Raw genomic sequence first — 26547 nt, 5'->3', positions numbered from 1 at the left:
ATCTAAACTCCAAACATCTCAGAACAAGCTAGTCAGGTTACTTCTAGACCTCCACCCCAGATCCCACCTCACTCCTACCCACTTCTCCAAAGTGGGCTGGCTCAAGGTGGAGGACAGGGTTAAACAACTTGCACTGAGCCTATAGTCTATAAAATCCACTACACCTCCCTGATACCGAAGTACATGTCAAACTACTTCCTTAACGTAAATGACCGCCATAACCACAACACCAGGGGGAGCTCCACTAACCACATTAAACTCAGATTCCGAACTAACAAAGGTCTTAACTATTTCTCTTTCTATGCCACATCAATGTGGAATGCGCTCCCAACAGGTATAAAAGAAAGGGCATCTCTATCCTCCTTCAAAACCGCAATAAAAGTTCACCTCCAGGCAGCTACAACCCTTAACTAACACCCTCCCCGGATTGCAAATAATCAAATGCTAATAATCAAATGTAAACAATCAAATGCAGATACTTTTTCCTATGCCTTCTGATCTCTCTCTCTCTCTCTCTCTCTCTCTCTCTCTCTCTCTCTCTCTCTCTCTCTCTCTCTCTCTCTCTCTCTCTCTCTCTCTCTCTCGCTCTCGCTCTCTCTATGTCCACTACTTGCTGTCCATATCCTACCCCCCCCCTCCACACCCCTGATTGTACATAATGTAAATAATTCAATGTGATTATCTTGTGTGATGACTGTATTATGATGATAGTATAAATGATAGTATATATCTGTATCATGAATCAATTTAAGTGGACCCCGACTTAAACAAGTTGAAAAACGTGTTCGGGTGTTACCATTTAGTGGTCAATTGTACGGGATATGTACTTCACTGTGCAACCTACTAATAAAAGTCTCAATCAAAAAAAGCAATAATGGTAAGGAAACATTGAGCACACGTTAATTAACACTTTGTAATAGACAACATAGCAATAATGGTAAGGAAACATTGAGCACATGTTAATTAACACTTTGTAATAGACAACATAGCAATAATGGTAAGGAAACATTGAGCACATGTTAACACTTTGAGACAGAGTACAGCAGCAGGTCAAATTAAAGACCCTCATCTCTATATTTGAACCAGACCCCATGTTTGTATAATAATTTAAATCGATTAATAGTTTGGCATTGCTTGTGTTGTAAATAAATAAATGATAAATGGGTCATACTTGTATAGCGCTTTTCTACCTTCAAGGTACTCAAAGCGCTTTGACAGTATTTCCACATTCACCCATTCACACACAGATGGAGGGAGCTGCCATGCAAGGCGCTACCAGCACCCATCAGGAGCAAGGGTGAAGTGTCTTGCCCAAGGACACAACGGACGTGACTAGGATGGTAGAAGGTGGGGATTGAACCCCAGTAACCAGCAACCCTCCGATTGCTGGCACGGCCACTCTACCAACTTCGCCACGCCGTCCCCAAGTCCAGTTTGTTCCATAGTTTTACTCCGCATACAGACACACAAAAACGTTTACGAGTGGTTTGAGCTCTCGGCAATAAGAAATATCCAAAGCCTCTCAAGTTATGAGCCTAAAGATAAAACTAAGATTAAAAAGTCATGATAATGGGATAAAGTATTATATGTGTAATTAGTCTGGCATAATTATGACCTTTATCTCAGAATTATGACTTTTTATCTCAGAATTATGACTTTGTATGTCACAACTTCAAAAACATGCACCTGGGGATAGGCTGATTGGCAACACTAAATTGGCCCCAGTGTGTGAATGTTGTCTGTCTATCTGTGTTGGCCCTGCGATGAGGTGGCGACTTGTCCAGGGTGTACCCCGCCTTCTGCCCGAATGCAGCTGAGATAGGCTCCAGCACCCCTAGTGACCCCAAAAAAGGGACAAACGGTAGAAATTGGATGGATGAATGGAATTTCGATTGTCTTATCTCATAATTTCGATGTTCGCATAATTTACCTTTAAATTCTGTTTTTCTAATTCCATAATTTCGACATTGTACCCCATAATTATGACTTTTTATCTGAAATTACCATTGGGGTGTTACTTTTCTTTAGTGGTGGAAACGGGCTTCCATATCTGTTCCCATGGTAGCATGATTAAAAACATAGACCGTGTTGGCAAAATCCCGTGTGATTGGATTGTTATTGGATTAGGGAAAACAATAATATATGACGTCAGCGAGACCAAAACACACGCACGCCTATTATTGTCTTGCATTTGCTGACAAAAGACCTGGTGAAAAGCCGAGCTCCGCCCACTTTCTGTGTGACGTCAAACCCAAACAAAACAAGTGTAAATATTCTTGTGCGCGTTCCTGCTTTTGGCCTCTAGAGGGCGCCAGATGACCACATGAAGATTATTGTTCAATTTTCTAATAGTATCAGGGGTCTACAAACTTTTTGACTTGGGGGCCACGTTGGGTTAAAACAATTTGGCCGGGGGCCGGGCTGTATATGTATATAAATATACACTATATTGCCAAAAGTATTTGGCCACCCATCCAAATGATGAGAATCAGGTGTCCTAATCACTTGGCCCGGTGTATAAAATCAAGCACTTAGGCATGGAGACTGTTTCTACAAACATTTGTGAAAGAATGGGTGATTTCCAGCGTGGAACTGTCATAGGATGCCACCTGTGCAACAAATCCAGTCCTGAAATGTCCTCACTCCTAAATATTCCAAAGTCAACTTTATTATAAGAAAAGTGAAGCGTTTGGGAACAACAGCAAGTCAGCCACCAAGTGGTAGGCCACGTAAACTGACAGAGAGGGGTCAGCGGATGCTGAAAGCGCATAGTGCAAAGACTTTCTGCACAGTCAGTTGCTACAGAGCTCCAAACTTCATGTGACCTTCCAATTAGCCCACGTACAGTACGCAGAGAGCTTCATGGAATGGGTTTCCATGGCCGAGCAGCTGCATCTAAGCCATACATCACCAAGTCCTATGCAAAGCGTGGGATGCAGTGGTGTTAAGCACGTCTCCACTGGACTCTAGAGCAGTGGAGACGCCTTCTCTGGAGTGATGAATCACACTTTTCCATCTGGCAGTTGAGTCTGGGTTTGGAGGTTGCCAGGAGAACGCTACATTTCGAACTGCATTGTGCCGATTGTGAAATTTGGTGGAGGAGGAATTATGATGTGGGGTTGGTTTTTCAGGAATTGGGCTTGGCCCCTTAGTCCCAGTGAAATGAACTTTGAATGCTCCAGGATACCAAAACATTTTGGACAATTCCATGGAATGGCACTTCAAGTTCATATGTGAGTAAAGGCAGGTGGCCAAATACTTTTGGCAATATAGTGTATGTATATATATATATATATATATATATATATATATATATATATATATATATATATATATATATATATATTCCTCGCGCACTAATTGACTGAAAGAGCGTGCACTTGCTGCGTGCTCGCCGGACACTGCGACGTGAGCGCAATGATGTCATGTGTTTGATGGAAAACTGCATTTTTAGACAATTGCTGATATGCCTGAGCGGCTAGGAGACACCGAGAGTAGCAAGTGGTTGAAAATGGATTAGAAAGGACAGATTAAAAAAAAAAAAAAAGAATAAAAAAATAAAATTAAAATAAAATTAAAAAATTTAATTTGGGAATTCCCGCGGGCCGGATTTTGGGGACTCCTGGTTCTAATTTGTCAAATAAAACATTACTTTCATGAAATTTCCTTTTGAATAATTCACACTTTCCAAAAAATACTCTTGTCTTTATTGCGCAGCTGCTCTTGCTGTTACAATAATAAAAAACTTTTTTAAATATTACAGACAAGACAAAAGTAAACAAGTTGACAATATAAAACACTTTTTTTCAGTACAATCAATAAATAAACATTTACAAATAATTATTGACAGGGGTCCAGTTGCTAACGACGCTAACGTAAACATTCTCTCTCTCGATTAGCATTTAGCTGCTAGAGGCTAAAGGCCAGCGCTCCTGTGCAAATGTTGCCGCGCGGTACGGGGGTTGCCATGGCAACAGAGGATGCCGCGACCCCCTCAGGACCGCTCGTCCGCTCTGCTGCCGCCGTGTCGCCGCGGCGACGAGGCCTCCTCGTGCGACTGTTTGGAGGAGCTGGACAAGTCCATGGCCACCTCCTCCTCCGTCTCCCCCTCCTCGGGGAACTCCTCTCCCCCGACGCGAACATGCTGCGCCTCCCGGGCCTCGGGCGCCTCGCAGAACGAGTCGGAGCGCTTCGAGTCCGAATCAGCGGGGCTGGACGCGGGGCATTTTTTGGTCATTTCCAGGGACTTCTTGTGCATTCCTGAGAGCACAAACAAAACACGCTCGTTGGTTTTCATGGTTGCTATGATACGCCGTGATGCTGCGCTGTAGATGTCCAGGTGCGTGGCACTGACGTGCATGCGGCTCACCGAGCAGCCAGGGCGCGCACGATCCCATCATTCCGTTCTTGGCCGAGTTGAGGATGGACTCTGGAAGCGGGATGGAGTGGCGCACCATGGCGCCGTACAGGCCGTACTCGGCCATGACGCTGCTGCGGCCCCAGCACTTCTCACGCTTACGCCACTTAGCGCGCCGGTTCTGGAACCACACCTACACACACACACACAAGTGTTACAATCCTCATACTTCATAACAGGGGCGTCCAATATAGTACACTAAAAATTAAAGCAGGCGAGGCCCATTTAAAAAAAAAAAAAAAGGTTCCAAACTAGGGATGTCCGATAATGGCTTTTTGCCAATATTCGATATTCTGATATTGTCCAACTCTTAATTACCGATACCGATATCAACCGATATATATAGTCGTGGAATTAACACATTATTATGCCTAATTTGGACAACCAGGTATGGTGACGATAAGGTCTTTTTTAATTAAAAAAAATAAAATAAAATAAGATAAATAAATTACAAACATTTTTTGGAATAAAAAAGAAAGTAAAACAATATAAAAACAGTTACATAGAAACTAGTAGTTAGAGATGTCCGATAATATCGGCCGATAAATGCTTTAAAATGTAATATCGGAAATTATCGGTATTGTTTTTTTTATTATCGGTATCGTTTATTTTTTTTATTTTTTTTTATTTTTTTTTTATTAAATCAACATAAAAAACACAAGATACACTTACAATCCCTACTCAGTGGCCTAGTGGTTAGAGTTTCCGCCCTGAGATCGGTAGGTTGTGAGTTCAAACCCCGGCCGAGTCATACTAAAGACTATAAAAAATGGGACCCATTACTTCCCTGTTTGTCACTCAGCATCAAGGGTTGGAATTGGGGGTTAAATCACCAAAAATGATTCCCGGGTGCGGCCACCGCTGCTGCTCACTGCTCCCCTCACCTCCCAGGGGGTGATCAAGGGTGATGGGTCAAATGCAGAGAATAATTTCGGCACACCTCGTATGTGTGTGAAAATCCTTGGTACTTTAACTTTAACTTTAGATCATGGACATGGAGCGTGGCAGAACCTGCATCCATCACCTGAGTAGTTCTGGGAGAGCAGCGTGTCCAGATCCAGGTCCACACAGCTGCTGGTTCCATAATTTCGCCACACCTAGTGTGTGTGTGACAATCATTGGTACTTTAACTTTAACTTTAACTTAATTAGTGCACCAACCCAAAAAACCTCCCACCCCCACTCATTCACACAAAAGGGTTGTTTCTTTCTGTTATTAATATTCTGGTTCCTACATTATATATCAATATATATCAATAAAGTCTGCAAGGGATACAGTCCGTAAGCACACATGGTTGTGCGTGCTGCTGGTCCACTAATAGTACTAACATTTAACAGTTAATTTTACTCATTTTCATTAATTACTAGTTTCTATGTAACTGTTTTTATATTGTTTTACTTTCTTTTTTATTCAAGAAAATGTTTTTAATATATTTATCTTATTTTATAATTTTTTTTAAAAAGGACCTTATCTTCACCATACCTGGTTGTCCAAATTAGGCATAATAATGTGTTAATTCCACAACTGTATATATCGGTATTGGTTGATATCGGTATCGGTAATTAAGAGTTGGACAATATCGGAATATCGGATATCGGCAAAAAGCCATTATCGGACATCCGTACAAGTAATTAATGAAAATTAGTCAAATTAACTGTTAAAGGTTAGTACTATTAGTGGACCAGCAGCACGCACAACCATGTGTGCTTACGGACTGTATCCCTTGCAGATTGTATTGATATATATTGATATATAATGTAGGAACCAGAATATTAATAACAGAAGAAAACAACCCTTTGGCATGGCGTAGTGGGTAGAGCGGCCGTGCCAGAAACCTTAGGGTTGCAGGTTCGCTCCCCGCCTCTTACCATCCAAAAATCGCTGCCGTTGTGTCCTTGGGCAGGACAATTCACCCTTGCCCTCGGTGCCGCTCACACCGGAGAATGAATGATGAATGAATGAGTTGTAATAATGAATGATGGGTTCTCACTTCTCTCTGAAGCGCTTTGAGTGTCTAGAAAAGCACTATAATCTAATCCATTATTATTATTATTATTATAATTATTATTATTGTGCGAATGAGTGTGAATGAGTGTAAATGGGGGAGGGAGGTTTTTTGGGTTGGTGCACTAATTGTAAGTGTATCTTGGGTTTTTTATGTTGATTTAATAAAAAAAATAAAAAATTTAAAAAACGATACCGATAATAAAAAAACAGACACCGATAATTTCCGATATTACATTTTAAAGCATTTATCGGCCGATAACATCTCTATTCAAAACCATTAGGAATGTCCTCAATTTTGGTGACTGTTAAAGGCCCCAGGGACCCAAAAAGGTTGCAGTCATTAAAGTGTAAAAATAAGTCATATATATATATATATATATATATATATTTATTTATTTATTTTTTTTATTTATTTTTTTTTACTTTATACACTTAAATATCTAATTCAGATCTATCAATTTATTTGTTTCATGTTTTATGCCCATACTTCTTTTTAAGTAAAAAAAACTCTTAAGGCCCAAGCTGTTTGTTTACATGTTTTTTTATTTTATTTCTCTTTGCTATTTGGGCTTACCCTAATTAAAATAAAAACTAAGAATCATCTTTTGATATGATGTACTTAGTCCATAAGTAACAAACGTGTACTTCATGTTTAGTGACATGCTAATTCTTATTTTTACACTTTTTTTCCCAAATTCTATTGTATGTTATACTCTTCTGATACCACCAGATGACAGTTAAAAAAAATCATAAAGGTCTCCAGGACCTAAAAGAGTCCCAGTCATTAAAGTGTTGAAAATAAGTCATACTGGATATCAATATGTTTTTACTTTCAACACATAAATATCTATAGATCAACTTTGGATATATCTGTTGATATGAAGTTGAATGATTGATGTGAAGTAATTGGAACCTTCAATATGGGTAAATAATTCATAACAACTTAGCTTTTCCTTCATTATCATTTTTGAACAGTGACAGTTTAAAAAAAAAAATCACACACAAGGTTTCGGGGACCAAAAAGGCCCCCATTCATAAAAGTGTTAAAAAAGTCATATATTAATATTTGTTAACACTTAAATATCTGTAGATCAACTTCAGATCTATTCGTTGCCAAAAAGTTTTAAAACATGTATTATTATGCCATTTTTTCAAAGAAAACCCAGTTTTTTTTAAACAAAATATAAACAAATATGCAATCTTTTACCCTCAAAGTGGAATATTTAATGTGGAGTAATTGGAGCATTAAATAAGTTAGTAATTTTATACCATTGTATTTGATTTTTTTTTTTTTTTTACAATAACAGTTAAAAAAAATTATAAAGGTGCCAGTCAATAAAGTGTTGAAAATAAGTCATACTGGATATTAATGTGTTTTTACTTTCAATACCTAAATATCTATAGATAAACTTTGGATATATCTGTTGATATGAAGTTGAATAATTGATGTGAAGTAATTGGAACCTTAAAAAGGTAAATAATTCATAACTTAGCTTTTCATTCATTATCATTTTTAACAGTGACAGTTAAAAAAAACACAAAAGGTCTCAGGGACCAAAAGGCCCCCATTCATAAAAGTGTTAAACAAGTCATATATTAATATTTGTTATCTGTTGATCAACTTCAGATCTATCAGTTGCCATAAAGTTTTTATTTTTTTAATGTATTATGTTATGCAATTTTTTCAAAGAACATCCTGGGGTTTTTTTTGTGGCAAAAATATAAAAAAATATGCAATCTTTCACCCTAAACATTTTTCAAAGTGGAATATTTAAAGTGAAGTAACTGGAGCGATAAATAAGTTAGTAATTTTATAACATTGCATTTGATTCATTTATTCATAAATGTCTCCAGGACCTAAAAGGGGCCCCAGTGGTTAAAGTGTTAAAAATAAGTCATACTGGATATTAGTGTGTTTTTACTTTCAACACTTAAATCAACTTTGGATCTATCTGTTGCCATTAAGTAATTTTTAAAAATGTTTTATGCCCTTTTTTCCAAAGAAACACCCATGTTTTTAAGTCAAAAACAAAAATGTGCAAAGTTTTACCCAAAACATTTTTCAAAATATAATATTTTATGTGAGGTAATTGGAGTCTTAAATAGGTCAATAATTCATAACAACATTGCTTTTTTTGAACGAAAGTTCAGACTCAAGGTCTCGGGGACCCAAAAGGGTCCCACTCATTAAACTGTTAAAAATAGGTCATACTGTATTTTTTTTTTTTTAAATTTTCAACACGTAAATTATTTATAGCTCAACTTCAGATATATCCGTTGCCATAAAAAATAAAAAATAAACATTTTTTTTATGGCAAACAAAATATGCAATAATTTTCCCAAACATTTTTCAAAATGTAATATTTATTGTGAAGTAATTGGAGCCTAAAACAAGCAAATAATTTTATAACAACATTGCTTTTGATTCATTATTATTTCTGAACGATGACAGTTGAAAAAATCATAAAGGTCTCAAAGACCCAAAAGGGTCTCATTCATTAAAGTGTTAAGTCATACTGCATATTAATGTGTTTTTAGTTTCAACACCTAAATATTTATATGGATCAACCTCAGATATGTCCATTGCCATTAAGTTTTTCTGTTTTTTTTTTATGTTTTATGCCCTTTTTTCCAAAGAAAAAACATTTGATTATTTAGAAACAAAAACGTGCTAAATTTTACCCCAACATTTTTTCCAAATGCAATATTTTATGTGAGGTAATTGGTTTTAAATATGTCACTAATTCATTACAATGTTGATGGCAAACACAAAATATGCAATATTTCCCCCAAATATTTTTCAAAATGGAATAATTAATGTGAAGTAATTGGAGCCTAAAATGGGTAAATAATTCATAACATTGGTTTTGATTCAGTATTATTTTTTTGAACAATGCAGTTAAAAAACAGACTAAGTTTTGTATTCTTTTTTGAACAATGAGAAATAATGAGGGGGAAACAACAGCCTGCATGGCAGTTTTATGTTATTATTTTGTTCCCACTCTCATAATAAAAGTGTTAAAAATGTCATATATTTTATTTTATAACATGACAGTTAAAAACATCATAAAGGTCTCAAGGACCCAAAGGGGTCCCAGTCATTAAACTGTTAAAAATAGGTCATATTGTATATTGATATTTAAAAAAAACTTTTAACACGTATATATTTATAGATCAACTTCAGATATATCCTTTGCCATAAAGTTTTTAAAAAAATATATATATTTATTGTACCTTTTTTTTTTTTCAAAGAAAACAGATTTTTTTTTATGGCAAACACAAAATATGCAATATTTCCCCCAAACATATTTCAAATTGGAATGTTTAATGTGAAGTAATTGGAGCCTAAAATGGGTAAATAATAACATTGGTTTTGATTCAGTATTATTTTTTGAACAATGCAGTTAAAAAAATAATAACATTGGTTTTGAGTCAGTATTATTTTTTGAACAATGCTGTTAAAAAAAACCAGACTAAAGGTCTCAGGACCTAAAGTTCCCACTCTCATAATAAAAGTGTTGAAAATATGTCATATATTTTATTTTATAACATGACAGTTAAAAACATCATAAAGGTCTCAAGGACCCAAAAGGGTCCCAGTCATTACACTGCTAAAAATAGGTCATATTGTATATTGATATATTTTTTTAAACTTTTAACACGTATATATTTATAGATAAACTTAAGATATATCCTTTGCCATAAAGTTTTTTTTAATTTTTTTATTTATTGTACCCTTTTTTTTTTTCAAAGAAAACACAGGTTTTTTTTTATGGCAAACACAAAATATGCAATATTTCCCCCAAACATTTTCCAAAATGGAATATTTAATGTGAAGTAATTGGAGCCTAAAATGGGTAAATAATTCATAACATTGGTTTTGATTCAATATTCTTTTTTGAACAATGCAGTTAAAAAAACAGACTGAAGGTCTCGGGACCTAAAATGCCCACTCTCATAATAAAAAGTGTTAAAAATATGTCACTTTTTTTTTTTTTATAACATGACAGTTAAAAACATCATAAAGGTCTCAAGGACCCAAAAGGGTCCCAGTCATTAAACTGCTAAAAATAGGTCATAATGTATATTGATATATATTTTTTTAACTTTTAACATGTATGTATTTATAGATCAACTTCAGATATATCCTTTGCCATAAAGTTTTTTATTTATTGTACCCTTTTTTTCAAAGAAAATACAATTTTTTTTTATGGCAAACACAAAATATGCAATATTTCCCCCAAACATTTTCAAAATGGAATAATTAATGTGAAGTAATTGAAGCCTAAAATGGGTAAATAATTCATAACATTGGTTTTGATTCAGTATTATTTTTTTGAACAATGCAGTTAAAAAACAGACTAAGTTTTGTATTATTTTTTTGAACAATGAGAGATAACGAGGGGGAAAAAACAGCCTGCATGGCAGTTTTGTGTTATTAATTATTTCGTGGTTATATTTCACCAGTTTGCGCTTTTATCCCAATTTTAAGGTTTAAAAAAAATAATTTGTAATAGTTATTATAAAAACGGGCCATTTATAAAAATGAGCCTGGTGCCGCAAATGGCCCCCTTGGGCCGGACTTTGGACACCCCTGCTTTAACAAAGACACTCACGGGGCAGGCGTGAGCCAGCCCCTCTAATTCTGCCTAGCAACAAGTGGGGAGGCCATGACATCACACCTGTATGCGGTCCTCGGGCAGCTCCGTCTTGACGGCCAGCATCTCGCGCGCGTACACGTCCGGGTAGTGCGCCTCGTGGAAGGCCTTCTCCAGCTCCTCCAGCTGGTGGGACGTGAACACCGTCCTGCAGGGTCACAACATTAGGGACACCTCGAGAGGCTGGCTTTTAGAAATCGATTTTCCCCCAAAAAATTATTTTAATTTATTTTTAATTTTTAATACAACTCAAGCTCCAACCCCGTTACCCCAAGAGGGACAAGCGGTAGAAAATTAATGGATTGATTTGAATTTTTTTATTTTTTATTTTTAAGTGTCATTATAATTAATTGCGAGAATCGGTTTAAATCAGGGGTGTCCAAACTTTTTCCACTGAGGGCCACACATGGAAAAATTAAAGCATGTGGGGGCCATTTTGATATTTTTCATTTTCAAACCATAACAAAATATAAAATATATGCATTTTTTATTTATTTTACCTTTAGGGGTCCTGGGGACCATAAAGGGTCTCAGTCATTAAAATGTTAAAAATAAGTCAGATTATTGGTTTTTTAAAATTATTTAACACTTAATCTCTATATCAACTTCAAGTTGATATAAAGTAATACAAATTTAAAAAAAATGTTTTATGGCTTTTCTGTCAAAAACTTAGTTTTTTTTTTTTAATAGTAAAACTGAAATATGCAGTATTTAGTAATTAGAGCCCTAAAAGATCAATAATGCAGGACACCATTGATTTAAATTATTTCATATTTTTGAGTAATCACAGTGAAAAGATAAATAAAAAATCACTAAATATATTTGGGATCCAAAAGGTGCCCCACTCATAAAGTGATACATTTTTATTAGGTTTTTCTTTTACTTTCAACACTTAAGTTACGAGATCAACTTCAGATATATCTGTCGGTTTTATGCTGGAACTACTATTTTGTTTGTTTTATGCGCTTTTATCAAAGAAAACTTTGATGTTTTTATATGGCTACTACTAGGGATGTCCGATAAATGCGTTAAAATGTAATATCGGAAATTATCGGTATCGTTTTTTTAATTATCGGTATCGGTTTTTGTTTGTTTTTGTTTATTTTAATTAAATCAACATAAAAAACACAAGATACACTTACAATTAATGCACCAACCCAAAAAACCTCCCTCCTCATTCACACAAAAGGGCTGTTTCTTTCTGTTATTAATATTCTGGTTCCTACCTTATATATCAATATATATCAATACAGTCTGCAGGGATACAGTCCGTAAGCACACATGATTGTGCGTGCTGCTGGTCCACTAATAGTACTAACCTTTAACAGTTAATGTTACTAATTTTCATTAATTACTAGTTTCTATGTAACTGTTTTTATATTGTTTTACTTTCTTTTTTATTTAAGAAAATGTTTTTAATTTATTTATCTTATTTTATTTTATAACTTTTTTAAAAGTACCTTATCTTCACCATACCTGGTTGTCCAAATTAGACATAATAATGTGTTAATTCCACGACTGTATATATCGGTTGATATCGGTATTGGTTGATATCGGTATCTGTAATTAAAGATTTGGACAATATCGGATATCGGCAAAAAGCCATTATCGGACATCCCTAGCTACTACACAATACATGCAATATTTACCACATAAAACATTTTAAAGTGAAATATCTGAAGTAATTGGAGCTCTGAAAATAATTCATTATAACATGGATTTTTTGTCATTATTTTTTTTTTTTGAGCAATGGCAAAAAAAGAAAAATGAAGAAAGACAAAAGAAAAAAACAGCCTGCATGGCAGCTTTTGTGTCAACATTGCAACTTTTTCTCGTTAGATTTCACCTCATTCCACTTTTTTTAATGTTCTTTTTTATTTTTTTAATAGTATTTCCAGAATGAATGAACAATTAGCTGCGGGCCGCAAATGGCCCCCGGGCCGCACTTTGGACACCCCTGGTTTAAATCGATTCTGAGTCGAATCGTCACTTCAGGAATGGGAAGCAATGGATTGGTGCCCAAAGATTCCCACAGGTGGTCCTCACCTGTGTCGGCGCTTCTTCCTCTTCTGAGAACTTCCACAAGTTTTGGACTCGTTGTGGTCGGACAGAACCTCCTCATCTGCGGCACAAATCAAAAGATTTTTCAGTGATGGCGTCACGACGTGTCCGTGGAAAAAGAAGAAAACAAAACAATATTGACATAAAAAATAAAAATACATTGAGAAAACTAGAAAGTGCATGGAAGCGGGTCGGGACCAGGTTAGGCCGGGTTGGGGGTCGTACCGGAGAAGGCGTCCCTCTGGGCCTCCAGACTGTGCAGGTAGTGGCTGTCGGGCCGGGCCTGGAGGAGGGGCAGGTGTCCGGGCAGGAAGCACGGCGCCCCGGGGGGCTGCTGGGCCGCCAGACTGCACAGGAAGCCCAGACCCAGCGGAAGCGAGCCGCCCGGGAACGAGAAGCCGCCCCCGAGGACTCCGCCGGGGCCCTGAGGCTCGACCGCCGCCGCCGAGCCGGAGCCGGGCGGCCCGCCGGGCTGCTGGCGCGCCGCCTGCAAGTCCGACTCCAGACCCAGCAAGTCCGTGATGGCGAACCCTTTGGACCGGAACCCAGAACCGTGGAGTCTGGACTTGTCACTCCCGAAGGCGGAAGACAACAACTTGACCTTAGAAGTCTCCTCGCTGACGTCCTCGCGAACCGCCATGATGATGATAATAATAATGATGATGAGGAGGAGGGATGCAGAAGACGAGGACCGGGACCCGCCGGGTCAACGGGCCACCTTTATGGGCCTCGGGTCCCCGGGGGATCAGGACCACGACCAATGAGAGGCGAGCTTTCACTGTAGGGGCGGGGCCTGATGTGTCGTGTCAATCTGGGAGGATTAATTGCACCAATTTGAATGTTTTCAATCCGATCAGGATTTTCTCTGAAGAAGACTTTTTTAATTTGTGCTCTTTCTCTTCCACCGAGCACAACAATCGTGATAATAATATCACAAAGAATACATGTCAGATTTGTGAACACCAATAATATTATTTCATCAGCAGTTGTTAGCATCACACCATGCAGTGCGTGCATGATGATAATAATAATATACCAAAATATATTGTAAGTCCATTTAACACCAGGGGTGTTCAATCATCGAGGGCCACATTATGTCCGCTTGTAACAGCAAATAATATATTTCGATTATCATATCTTTTTTACGTACACTGCAAGAAAAAATGTAGCTTTTACAGTAAAAATGGCAACAAATTTTACTGTATTTTAAAAAGTTTTTTTTTTTGCAACATAGTACAGTAAAAGGAAAAACAGTACTACTGTTTTTTATGGGGAAAAAATCTGGCAGCTAAGTCAACCTGTGCTTTGTTCAATTTACAAGAGTATGTTGTAAAAACACTGTACATTTTACCGTAAATTCGATTCTCATTTTTAGTATACATTTTGATGGATAAGTTGCTTTCAAATCTTAAATCAAGCAGATTTAAAAAAAAAAATCTTTTGACAAAACAAATGTTTGGAAAGTATGTTTTATATCAATTTGCCCATATGATTTCGATTATTATGTCTTTTTTACGTACACTGAAGAAAAAAATGTAGCTTTTACAGTAAAAAAAAAGGCACCCGATTTTACTGTAAATTATATTGGTTTTTTTGCATCATAAAAAGGGAAAAGGAAAACAGTACTGTTGTTTTTTTATGGGGGAAAATCTGGCAGCTCAGTCAATCTGTGTTTCGTTCAATTTACAGTAATATGCTGTAAAAACACTGTAAATTTTACCGTAAAATCTACTGTAATTTTTAGTGAACACTTTAAGTCAAGCAGATTTTTAACAATTTTTTTTTGTGACAAAACAATTGTTTAGAAAGTATGTTTTATTTCAATTTGCCCATATGATTTCGATTATTATGTCTTTTTTACGTACACTGTAAGAAAAAATGTAGCTTTTACAGTAAAAAAAAAGTCACCAGATTTTACTGTATATTATATTGTTTTTTTTGCATCATAAAAAGGGAAAAGGAAAACAGTACTATTTTTTTTTTTATGGGAAAAATCTGGCAGCTCAGTCAACCTGTGTTTCGTTCAATTTACAGTAATATGCTGTAAAAACACTGTAAATTTTACCGTAAAATCTACTGTGATTTTTAGTGAACACTTTGATGGATAAGTTGCTTTGAAATTTTAAGTCAAGCAGATTTTTAGCTTTTTTTTTTTTGACAAAACAATTGTTTAGAAAGTATGTTTTATATCAATTTGCCCATGTGATTTCGATTATTATATCTTTTTTACGTACACTGTAAGAAAAAAAGTAGCTTTTACAGTAAAAAAAAAAGTCACCAGATTTAACTGTAAATTATAAAGTGGGTTTTTTTTGTACCATAGTACAGTGAAAGGAAAACAGTACTACTGTTTTTTATGGGGAACAATCTGGCAGCTCAGTCAACAAAATTGTATCTGTTTCCTTCAATTTACAATAATATGCTGTAAAAACACTAAATTTTACCGTAAAATCTATTGCCATTTTTAGTGTACACTTTGATGGATACGTTGCTTTGAAATCTTAAGTCAAACAGATTTAAAATATTTTTCTTTTGAGGAAACAATTGTTTGGAAAGTATGTTTTATATCAATTTTCCCATATGCTTTCGATTGTTATATCATTTTTTACGTACACTGTAAGAAAAAAATGTAGCTTTTACAGTAAAAAAAAGTCACCAGATTTTACTGTAAATTATAGTGGGGGTTTTTTGCATCATTAAAGGAAAACAGTACTACTGTTTTTTATAGGAAAAAATCTGGCAGCTCAGTCAACAAAATTTTACCTGTGTTTCGTTCAATTTACAGTAATATGCTGTAAAAACACCGAAAATGTTGCCGTAAAATCCATTGTCATTTTTAGTCATGTTTAGATTTTTTACTTTTTCTTTTGACAAAACATTTGTTTAGAAAGTATGTTTTATATCAATTTGCCCATATGCTTCCAATTATTATATCTTTTTTACGTACACTGTAAGAAAAAAATTAGCTTTTACAGTAAAAAAGTCACCAGATTTTACTGTAAATTATAGTGGTGTTTTTTGCATCATAGTACAGTAAAAGGAAAACAGTACTACTGTTTTTTTGATGGGGAAAAAATCTGGCAGCTCAGTCAACAAAATTTGACCTGTGTTTCGTTCAATTTACAGTAATATGCTGTAAAAACATTGCACATTTTACCTTCAAATCTATTGTCATTTTTAGTCATTTTCAGATTTTTAACTATTTTTCTTTTGAGGAAACAATTGTTTGGAAAGTATGTTTTATATCAATTTGCCCATATACTTTCGGTTGTTATATCTTTTTTTACGTACACTGTAAGAAAAAAATGTAGCTTTTACAGTAAAAAAAAAGTCACCAGATTTTACTGTAAATTATAGTGTGTTTTTTTTGCATCATTAAAGGAAAACAGTACTACTGTTTTTTATAGGAAACAATCTGGCAGCTCAGTGAACAAAATTGTACCTGTGTTTCATTCAATTTACAGTAATATGCTGTAAAAACACCATAAATGTTACCGTAAAATCTATTGTAATTTTTAGTCATGTTCAGATTTTTTAATTTTTCTTTTGACAAAATATTTGTTTGGAAAGAATGTTTTGTATCAATTTGCCCATATGCTTTTGATTATTATATTTTTTTCACGTACACTGTAAGAAAAAATTTAGCTTTTACAGTAAAAAAAAGTCACCAGATTTTACTGTAAATTATATTGTTTTTTTGCATCATAAAAAGGGAAAAGGAAAACAGTATTATTGTTTTTTCATGGGAAAAAATCTGGCAGCTCAGTCAACATGTGTTTCGTTCAATTTACAGTAATATGATGTAAAAACACTGTAAAAATTTTTTGCATCATAGTACAGTAAAAGGAAAACAGTATTACTGTTTTTTATGGGAAACAATCTGGCAGATCAGTCAACAAAATGTTACCTGTGTTTCATTCAATTTACAGTAATATGCTGTAAAAACACTAAATTTTACCGTAAAATCGATTGTCATTTTTAGTGTACACTTTGATGTATACGTTGCTTTGAAATCTTAAGTTAGGGGTCCCCAAACTACGGCCCGCGGGCCGAATCCGGCCTGCCAGCGTCCAAAATCAGGGCCGCGGGAAGTCCCAAGTATAAAAATATATATATATATATATATATATATATATATATATATATATATATATATATAATTTTTTTTCTGTCTTTTCTTATCCACTTTGTACCGCTTGCTACTCACAGTGTCTCCTAGCCGCTCAGGCAAATTATATTCTAAAAAATGCATTTTCTCATCGATAACGTGACATCATTGCGCGAACGGAAAGTGCGCTATATATATATATATATATATATATATATATATATATATATATATATATATATATATATATATATATATATATATATATATATATATATATGTATATATGTATATATATATATATATATACACAGCCCGGCCCCCGGCCAAATTGTTTTAACCCAATGCGGCCCCCGAGTCAAAAAGTTTGGGGACCCCTGTCTTAAGTCTAGCAGATTTTTAACTATTTTTCTTTTGACAAAACAAGTGTTTGGAAAGTGTTTTATATCAATTTGCCCATATGCTTTCGATTAGTATATCTTTTTTACTTACACTGTAAGAAAAAAATTTAGCTTTTACAGTAAAAAAAAGTCACCAGATTTCACTGTAAATTATAGTGGGGTTCTTTTGCATCATAGTACAGTAAAAGGAAAACAGTATTACTGTTTTTTGTAGGAAAAAATCTGGCAGCTCAGTCAACAAAATGTTACCTGTGTTTCATTCAATTTACAGTAATATGCTGTAAAAACACTGTAAATTTTTACCGTAAAATCGACTGTCATTTTTAGTGTACACTTTGATGGATAAGTTGCTTTGAAATCTTAAGTCAAGCAGATTTTTAACTATATTTTCATTTTGACAAAACAACTGTTTGGGAAGTATGTTGACATATGTTGCAATGTTATATCATATTTGGGTTTGAAAGGCATGCATTTTCATGCAGTACATTAATGTTTTTCAGTCAAAATGGAAAAACCGAATGTATTACGAAAAGATACTGTACTTTTTTGACACATATTATTTCCAGTTTTTCGCGGTCCACGTTAAATGATGTGGCGGGCCACATCCGGTCCCCGGGCCACCTGTGTCGTATACATTTATTTCATTAGCACCATGTATATTAAAAATAACTTATCTCATTATAAACAAATGGTATTAAAGAACACAAAAAAGAAGAATAATTACAATAGCAATTATTTCAAAATAGTCAAAATGACAATTGGTATCGTAGATGCATTTTATTAGCAGTAAAATACTTTTAAATTTTTTGTTTGTAGATACATTTTATTTGTGCTAAAACAGGGTTTTATTTAAAATGTATAAAAGCATTTAATTAGCACTAAAACTGCATTTTATTTTTCATTTGTAAACATGTTAATTTTACTAAAATATGGTTTAAGGTGACATTTTAGATTATTTGTGATATATTTTACTAACACTAAAACAGGGTTGTATTTTTTGTTTGTAGATACATTTTACTAGCATTAAAATAATGTTCTATATTTTGCTCATAGATACATTTTATTAGCACTTAAATAGGGTTTTTATTTATTTATTTTTAGACACATTTTACCAGCATTAAAACAGGGATTTATTTATACATACATTTTATTAGAACTAAATAGAGTTCAAAGTGATATTTAATTTCCGATACCTTTTTTTAGCACTGAAACAAACTTCTATTTTGTATTTGAACATACATTTTGAACATACATTTAATTAGCAATACAATTGTATTTTATTTTTCATTTGTAGAACAATTTCATTCACACTGAAACAGGGTTTTAAAATGACTGCTGGACATTTTATTCATACATTTTATTAGTTATATATATATTTCACGCGCACTAAAACAGGATTTTATTTTTGTATTTTTTAATAAATTTTATTTGTGCTAAAAAAAGGCTTTATTTTACATGTTTAGATAAATTTTACTGGCACTAAAACAGGGTTTTATTTTTGTATTTCTTAATATATTTTATCCCTGCAAAATCAGGGTTTTATTTTACATTTTTAGATACTTTTTACTAGTACTAAACCAGGGTTTTGTTTTTGTATTTGTTAATAAATTTTATTAGCACAAAAACAGGGTTTTATTTTTTATTCACAGTTAAATTTTAGTAGCACTAAAATTACGTTTTGTTTGGAGATAGATTTTTTAAAACACATTTTACTAGAATTCAACAAAAATGTTTGCTTATGTTATTCATGCTAAAACTGAATTTTACTTTTCATTTGGAAATACATATTATCATCACTAAAATAAGGTTTTAAGGTGACTGCAAGACATTTTAGTTAATTTTACATACATTTTATAGCACTAAAACAGGGTTTTATTTTTTTATTTGTACAAAACCCAAAACCAGTGAAGTTGGCACAATGTGTAAATGGTAAATCAAAACAGAATACAATGATTTGCAAATCCTTTTCAACTTATATTCAATTGAATAGACTGCAAAGACAAGATATGTAACGTTGGAACTGGTAAACTTTGTTATTTTATGCAAATATTAGCTCATTTAAAGTTAAAGTCCCAATGATTGTCACACCCACACTAGGTGGGGTGAAATGTGTCTTCTGCATTTGACCCATCCCCTTGTTCCACCCTCAGGGAAGTGAGGGGAGCAGTGAGCAGCAGTGTGCGCCGCGCTCTGGAATCATTTGGTGATTTAACCCCCCAATTCCAACCCTTGATGCTGAGTGCCAAGCAGGGAGGTAATGGGTCCCATTTTTTGTAGTCTTTGGTATGACTCGGCCGGGGTTTGAACTCACAACCTCCCAGTCTCAGGGTGGACACTCTAACCACAAGGCCACTGAGCTTGGAAGAGCTGGCACAAGTGGCAAAAAAGACTGAGAAAGTTGAGGAACTGTTTAAGAACAACTTTTCTCAACGAGCTATTGCAAGGAATTTAGGGATTTCACCATCTACGGTCCGTAATATCATCAAAAGGTTCAGAGAATCTGGAGAAATCACTGCACGTAAGCGGCAATGCCCGTGACCTTCGATCCCTCAGTTGCATGAAAAAGCGACATCAGTGTGTAAAGGGTATCACCACCTGTGCTCAGGAACACTTCAGAAAACCACTGTCAGTAACTACAGTTCGTCGCTACATCTGTAAATGCAAATTACAACTCTACTATGCAAAGCAAAAGCCATTTATCAACAACACCCAGAAACTCCGCCGGATTTGCTGGGCCCGAGCTCATCTCAGATGGACTGATGCCAAGTGGATACGTGTTCTGTGGTCTGACGAGTCCACATTTCAAATTGTTTTTGGAAACTGTGGACATCGTGTCCTCCGGAACAAAGAGGAAAAAAACCATCCGGACTGTTATAGTTGAAAAGCCAGCATCTGTGATGGTATGGGGGTGTATTAGTGCCCAAGGCATGGGTAACATCTGTAAAGGCACCATTAATGCTGAAAGGTACATACAGGTTTTGGAGCAACATATGTTGCCAACCAAGCAACGTCTTTTTCATGGACGCCCCTGCTTATTTCAGCAAGACAATGCCAAGCCAAATTCTGCACGTGTTACGTGGCTTCGTAGTGAGAGAGTGCGGCTACTAGACTGGCCTGCATGTAGTCCAGACCTGTCTCCCATTGAAAATGTGCGGCGCATTATGAAGCCTAAAATAGCACAAGGGAGACCCCCGGACTGTTGAACAACTTAAGCTGTACATCAAGCAAGAATGGGAAAGAATTCCACCTGAGAAGCTTAAAAATTTGGTCTCTCAGTTGGAACATTAAATATCTTGTCTTTGCAGTCTATTCAATTGAATATAAGTTGAAAAGGATTTGTAAATTATTGTATTCTGTTTTTTATTTACGATTTACACAACGTGCCAACTTCACTGGTTTTGGGTTTTGTAGCTACATTTTCCCATCACTAAAATAAGGTTTTATATTTTGTCTATACCGTAGATACATTTTATTAGCACTTAAATATTGATTTTTAGACAATTTTTTCTAGCATTCAAACAGGGTTTTATTTACATACATTTTATCGGGACTAGAATCGGTTACTGCGGGGTATATTATTTTTGGATACATTTTACTAGCACTAAAACAGGCTTTGATTTGTTGGTTGTAAGTATATTTTATTAGCACTGAAACAGGTTTTTATTTTGTATTTGAATATACATTTTATTCTCAATAAAATTGGATTTTATTTTTCATTTGTAGAGAAACGTTATTCACACTAAAACAACGTTTTATTTTTTATTTATGAATACTTTTTATTAGCACAAAAATGTGGTTTTATTTTTTGTTTGTAGATACATTTTATTTAAGCTGGCCTGGGAACGCCTCGGGATCCCCCGGGAAGAGCTGGACAAAGTGGCTGGGGAAAGGGAAGTCTGGGTTTCCCTGCTTAGGCTGCTGCCCCCGCGACCCGATCTCGGATAAGCGGAAGAAGATGGATGGATGATGGGTTTGTAGATACATTTTATTACAACTTAAATGGGGTTTTATTTTAAATGTTTAGACAGATTTTACTAGCTTTAAAAGAGGGTTGAAGGTGTGTGGAATATTTTATGTTTGGATACATTTTATTAGCCCGGAAACAGGCTTTTATTTTGTATTTGAATATACATTTTGCTAGCAATAAAATTTGATTTTATTTTTCATTTGGAGAGAAATGTTTTTCACACTAAAACAAAGTTGTATTTTTAATTTATGAATACTTTTTAATAGCACTAAAATAAGGTTTTATTTTTGGTCTGTAGATACATTTTATTGGAGCTTAAATAGGGTTTTATAAAAAACAAATTCGACAAATTTTACTGGCTTTAAATCAAGTTGTCTGTGGAATATTTTATGTTTGGATACATTTTATTTCCCCTTAAACAGGCTTTTATTTTGTATTTGAATATACATTTTACTAGCATTAAAATTAGATTTTTTTTTTCATTTGTAGAGAAAAATTTTTTACACTAAAACAAGGTTTTAATTATGAATACTTTTTATCATCACTAAAATACGATTTTTTTTTTGTGAAGTGAATTATATTTATATAGCGCTTTTCTCTAGTGACTCAAAGCGCTTTACATAGTGAAACCCAATATCTAAGTTACATTTAAACCAGTGTGGGTGGCACTAGGAGCAGGTGGGTAAAGTGTCTTGCCCAAGGACACAACGGCAGTGACTAGGATGGCAGAAGCGGGGATCGAACCTGGAACCCTCAAGTTGCTGGCACGGCCACTCTACCAACCGAGCCATACCGCCCCATGTGTGTAGATACATTTTGTTAGAGCTTAAATAGAGTTTTATTTTGAATTTTTAAACACATTAGCTTTAAAACAGGGTTTAATTAAGATGTCTGTGGAATATTTGATGTTTGGCTACATTTTATTACCTCGAAAACAGGCTTTATTTTTGTATTTGAGTATACATTTTGCCAGCAACAAAATTTTATTTTTCATTTGTAGAGGAATGTTATTCGCACTAAAACAACGTTTTATTTTTTATTTATGAATACTTTTTATTAGCACTAAAATTAGGTTTTATTTTTTGTTTGTAGATACATTTTATTACAGCTTAAATAGGGTTTTATTTAGAATTTTTAGACAAATTTTACTTGCTTCAAAACAGAGTTTAAGGTGTCTGTGGAAAATTTTATGTTTGGATACATTTTATTAACTCGGAAACAGGCTTTTATTTTTTAGTTGTACGTATATTTTATTAGCACTAAAACAAGTTTTTATTTTTGTATATGAATATACATTTTATTCTCAATAAAATTTTATTTTATTTTTCATTTGTCGAGAAATGTTATTCACGCTAAAACAAGGTTTTATTTTTTATTTATGAATACTTTTTATTAGCACTGAAATTAGGTTTTATTGTTTGTTTGCAGATGCATTTTATTAGAGCTTGAATAGGGTTTTATTTAAAAAATTTTTTAGACATATTTTACTAGCTTTAAAACAGGTTTTAAGGTGTCCGTGGAATATTTTATGTTTGTATACATTTTATTAGCTCGGAAACAAGCTTTTATTTTGTATTTGAATATATATTTTACTAGCATTAAAATTAGATTTTTTTTTTCATTTGTAGAGAAATTTTATTCACACTAAAACAAGTTTTTAATTATGAATACTTTTTTATCATCACTAAAATAAGATTTTTTTTTTGTGATGTAAATTATATTTATATAGCGCTTTTCTCTAGTGACTCAAAGCGCTTTACATAGTGAAACCCAATATCTAAGTTACATTTAAACCAGTGTGGGTGGCACTAGGAGCAGGTGGGTAAAGTGTCTTGCCCAAGGACACAACGGCAGTGACTAGGATGGCAGAAGCGGGGATCGAACCTGGAACCCTCAAGTTGCTGGCACGGCCACTCTACCAACCGAGCCATACCGCCCCATGTGTGTAGATACATTTTGTTAAAGCTTAAATAGGGTTTTATTTTGATTTTTTAGACACAGTAGCTTTAAAACAGGGTTTAATTAAGATGTCTGTGGAATATTTTATGTTTGGCTACATTTTATTACTTCGAAAACAGGCTTTATTTTTGTATTTGATTATGCATTTTGCCAGCAATAAAATGTAATTTTATTTTTCATTTGTAGAGGAATGTTATTCACACTAAAACAATGTTTTATTTTTTATTTATGAATACTTTTTATTAGCACTAAAATAAGGTTTTATTTTTTGTTTGTAGATACATTTTATTACAGCTTAAATTGGGTTTTATGTAGAATTTTTAGACAAATTTTACTTGCTTCAAAACAGAGTTTAAGGTGTCTGTGGAAAATTTTATGTTTGGATACATTTTATTAACTCGGAAACAGGCTTTTATTTTTTAGTTGTACGTATATTTTATTAGCACTAAAACAAGTTTTTATTTTTGTATATGAATATACATTTTATTCTCAATAAAATTTTATCTTATTTTTCATTTGTCGAGATATGTTATTCACGCTAAAACAAGGTTTTATTTTATATATATGAATACTTTTTATTAGCACTGAAATTAGGTTTTATTGTTTGTTTGCAGATACATTTTATCAGAGCTTAAATAGGGTTTTATTTTTTAAAAATTTTTGACATGTTTTACTAGCTTTAAAACAGGGTTTAAGGTGTCCGTGGAATATTTTATGTTTGGATACATTTTATTAGCTCGGAAACAAGCTTTTATTTTGTATTTGAATATACATTTTACTATTATTAAAGTTGGATAGTTTTTTTTTCGTTTGTAGAGAAATTGTATTTACACTAAAACAGGGTTTTAAAGTGACTGCGGAACATTTTATTTATACGTTTGATAGCTTTTTACATACATTTATTTAAAAGAAGTCAAAGTAACAGTTGGTATCCTTGTAACAGGACAATGCGATTATTAGAAATACAATAAGTACAACTAAAGAACAGCCATGACAATAAATCAAGTACAAATTAAAATAATGATATAAATATACATTAGATAATTTTAAATGTGCAAAAAACATTAGTAATTACAATTATTCTCCTCCTCGCCAATGTCTGTAGTGTATTTTTTTTTTACACCCACGTTGCAGTGAAAGTTTGCACGTCTGTATAATATTTGTTCTCTAATCCGCGTATTTCATTTTGGCTGGGAAGCACACAAAAAAAGAGAGATTAGAGATAAATAAAAAAACAGCCTTAAATTTGCTTTAATTATCTCTGATAAGAAGATTGCTCTAATTGCTTTTTAAAACCATTTCTACACACACGGTCAATCCTCGGGGATTAAACCGCATTTGGCCTTCAAAAACCCGGGATTGGCGTCCCAAAACTTCCGCTCGGGCCGTCTCCCGGGCGCACAAGTGGCGGGCGAGGGACGGCCTCGCACCTCAGCGCGGGGCAAAGGTCACCGCACGCCGACACCATCTTCTTCTTCTGTGGCGTCGTTAAAAGACGTGCGGTGATGTCATCACGCTTTGACGCTTCGTTGTTGTCGCTACAACACACACACACATACACACATGCACACACACGCAGGACCTGATTGTGTTGAAGTGCAGATGAAAAGGTTTTTTGAGCAAACGTTATGTTGACGTGTAGGATTATGACGATTATTTGAAGAAGCACACTGATTGTTTACGTTTCAATAATCTTTCAGATTAAACTCTTCTTTTTTCTATTCTCTTTTCTGCCCTGATCTTTTCATCCTCCGCGCTTGCCTTCACTGCGAGCCTTTGTACATTCACCTTTGACCTGGTGACACCTGTGTCAGTGTGTACATTCACCTTTGACCTGGTGACACCTGTGTCAGTGCTGCTACCTGCAGACAGTCAGATCATAATCGTCACAATGATAATAATGGATTACATTTATCTAGCACTTTTCTAGACGCTAATAGCGCTTCACAGAGATCTGAGAAGCCGTCTTCCATTCCCCCACATTCACACAGTGATGGTGGTAAGCTACATTTAATTATAATTAATAATAAAAATTATGATCACATTCACGTGGTAAGCTACATTTATTAATGATAATATTAATAATAAACACGTTGATTGTGGTAAACTACATTTAATAATAATAATAATTATGAACACATTGACGGTAGTAAGCTACATTTATTAATGATAATAATAATAATAAACATGTTTATGGTGGTAAACTACATTTAATAATAATAATAATTATGAACACATTGATGGTGGTAAGATACATTTATTAATAATAATAATTATGAACACATTGATGGTGGTAAGCGACATTTAATAATAATCATAATAATTATGAACACCATGATGGTTGTAAGCTCCATTTAATAATAATCATAAAAATAATAATTACGAACACTATAATGGTGGTAAGCTATATTTAATGATAATAATAATAATTATGAACACATTGATAGTGGTAAGCTACATTTAATAATAATAGTAATAATAATAGTAATAATAATGAACACATTGATGGTAGTAAGCTACATTTAATAATAATAATAACAATAATATATAACACTTTGATGTTGATAAGCTACATTTAATATTAATAATAATAATGAACACATTTATGGTAGTAAGATACATTGATCAATAATAATAATAATTATGAACACCATGATGGTAGTAAGCCACATTTATTAATGATAATAATAATAAACATGTTAATGGTGGCAAGCTACATTTAATAATAATAATAATAATAATGAACACTTTGATGGTGGTAAGCTACATTTAATAATAATCATGATAATTATGAACACCATGATGGTGGTAAGCGACATTTAATAATAATCATAATATTTATGAACACCATTATGGTTGTAAGCTCCATTTAATAATAATCATAAAAATAATAATTACGAACACTATAATGGTGGTAAGCTACATTTAATGATAATAATAATAATTATGAACACATTGATAGTGGTAAG

General features: G+C 34.1%; 2 protein-coding genes across 4 annotated transcripts in view; one reads left to right on the top strand and one right to left on the bottom strand.

Moving 5' to 3' along the window:
• Nucleotides 1–26547, top strand: part of entpd6 (ectonucleoside triphosphate diphosphohydrolase 6) — a 104731-nt gene that overhangs the window by 22835 nt on the left and 55349 nt on the right. For both annotated transcript variants that reach the window (XM_062059372.1, XM_062059371.1), the window contains one exon: nt 21468–21622. The gene's annotated coding sequence lies outside the window, so the exon portion shown is untranslated. The remainder of the gene's footprint in view (nt 1–21467; nt 21623–26547) is intronic.
• vsx1 (visual system homeobox 1 homolog, chx10-like) lies at nt 3685–13863 on the bottom strand. Of its 2 annotated transcripts, none has more exons than XM_062059366.1 (5): nt 13369–13863; nt 13129–13204; nt 11107–11230; nt 4370–4550; nt 3685–4260 (listed from the first exon to the last, which is right to left on the bottom strand). In XM_062059366.1, exons 1-5 carry the CDS (start codon nt 13781–13783, stop codon nt 3995–3997), a joined length of 1062 nt encoding a protein of 353 aa, XP_061915350.1. In that variant the 5' UTR covers nt 13784–13863; the 3' UTR covers nt 3685–3994. The 2 variants fall into 2 exon arrangements, with proteins under 2 accessions (XP_061915350.1, XP_061915349.1); XM_062059365.1 differs by having other exon boundaries at nt 4355–4550; nt 13369–13862.

Source organism: Entelurus aequoreus, linkage group LG09, assembly GCF_033978785.1.
Source record: "Entelurus aequoreus isolate RoL-2023_Sb linkage group LG09, RoL_Eaeq_v1.1, whole genome shotgun sequence".
NCBI classification, from domain to species: Eukaryota; Metazoa; Chordata; class Actinopteri; order Syngnathiformes; family Syngnathidae; genus Entelurus; species Entelurus aequoreus.
This window is presented reverse-complemented; position numbering and strand designations above follow the sequence as displayed.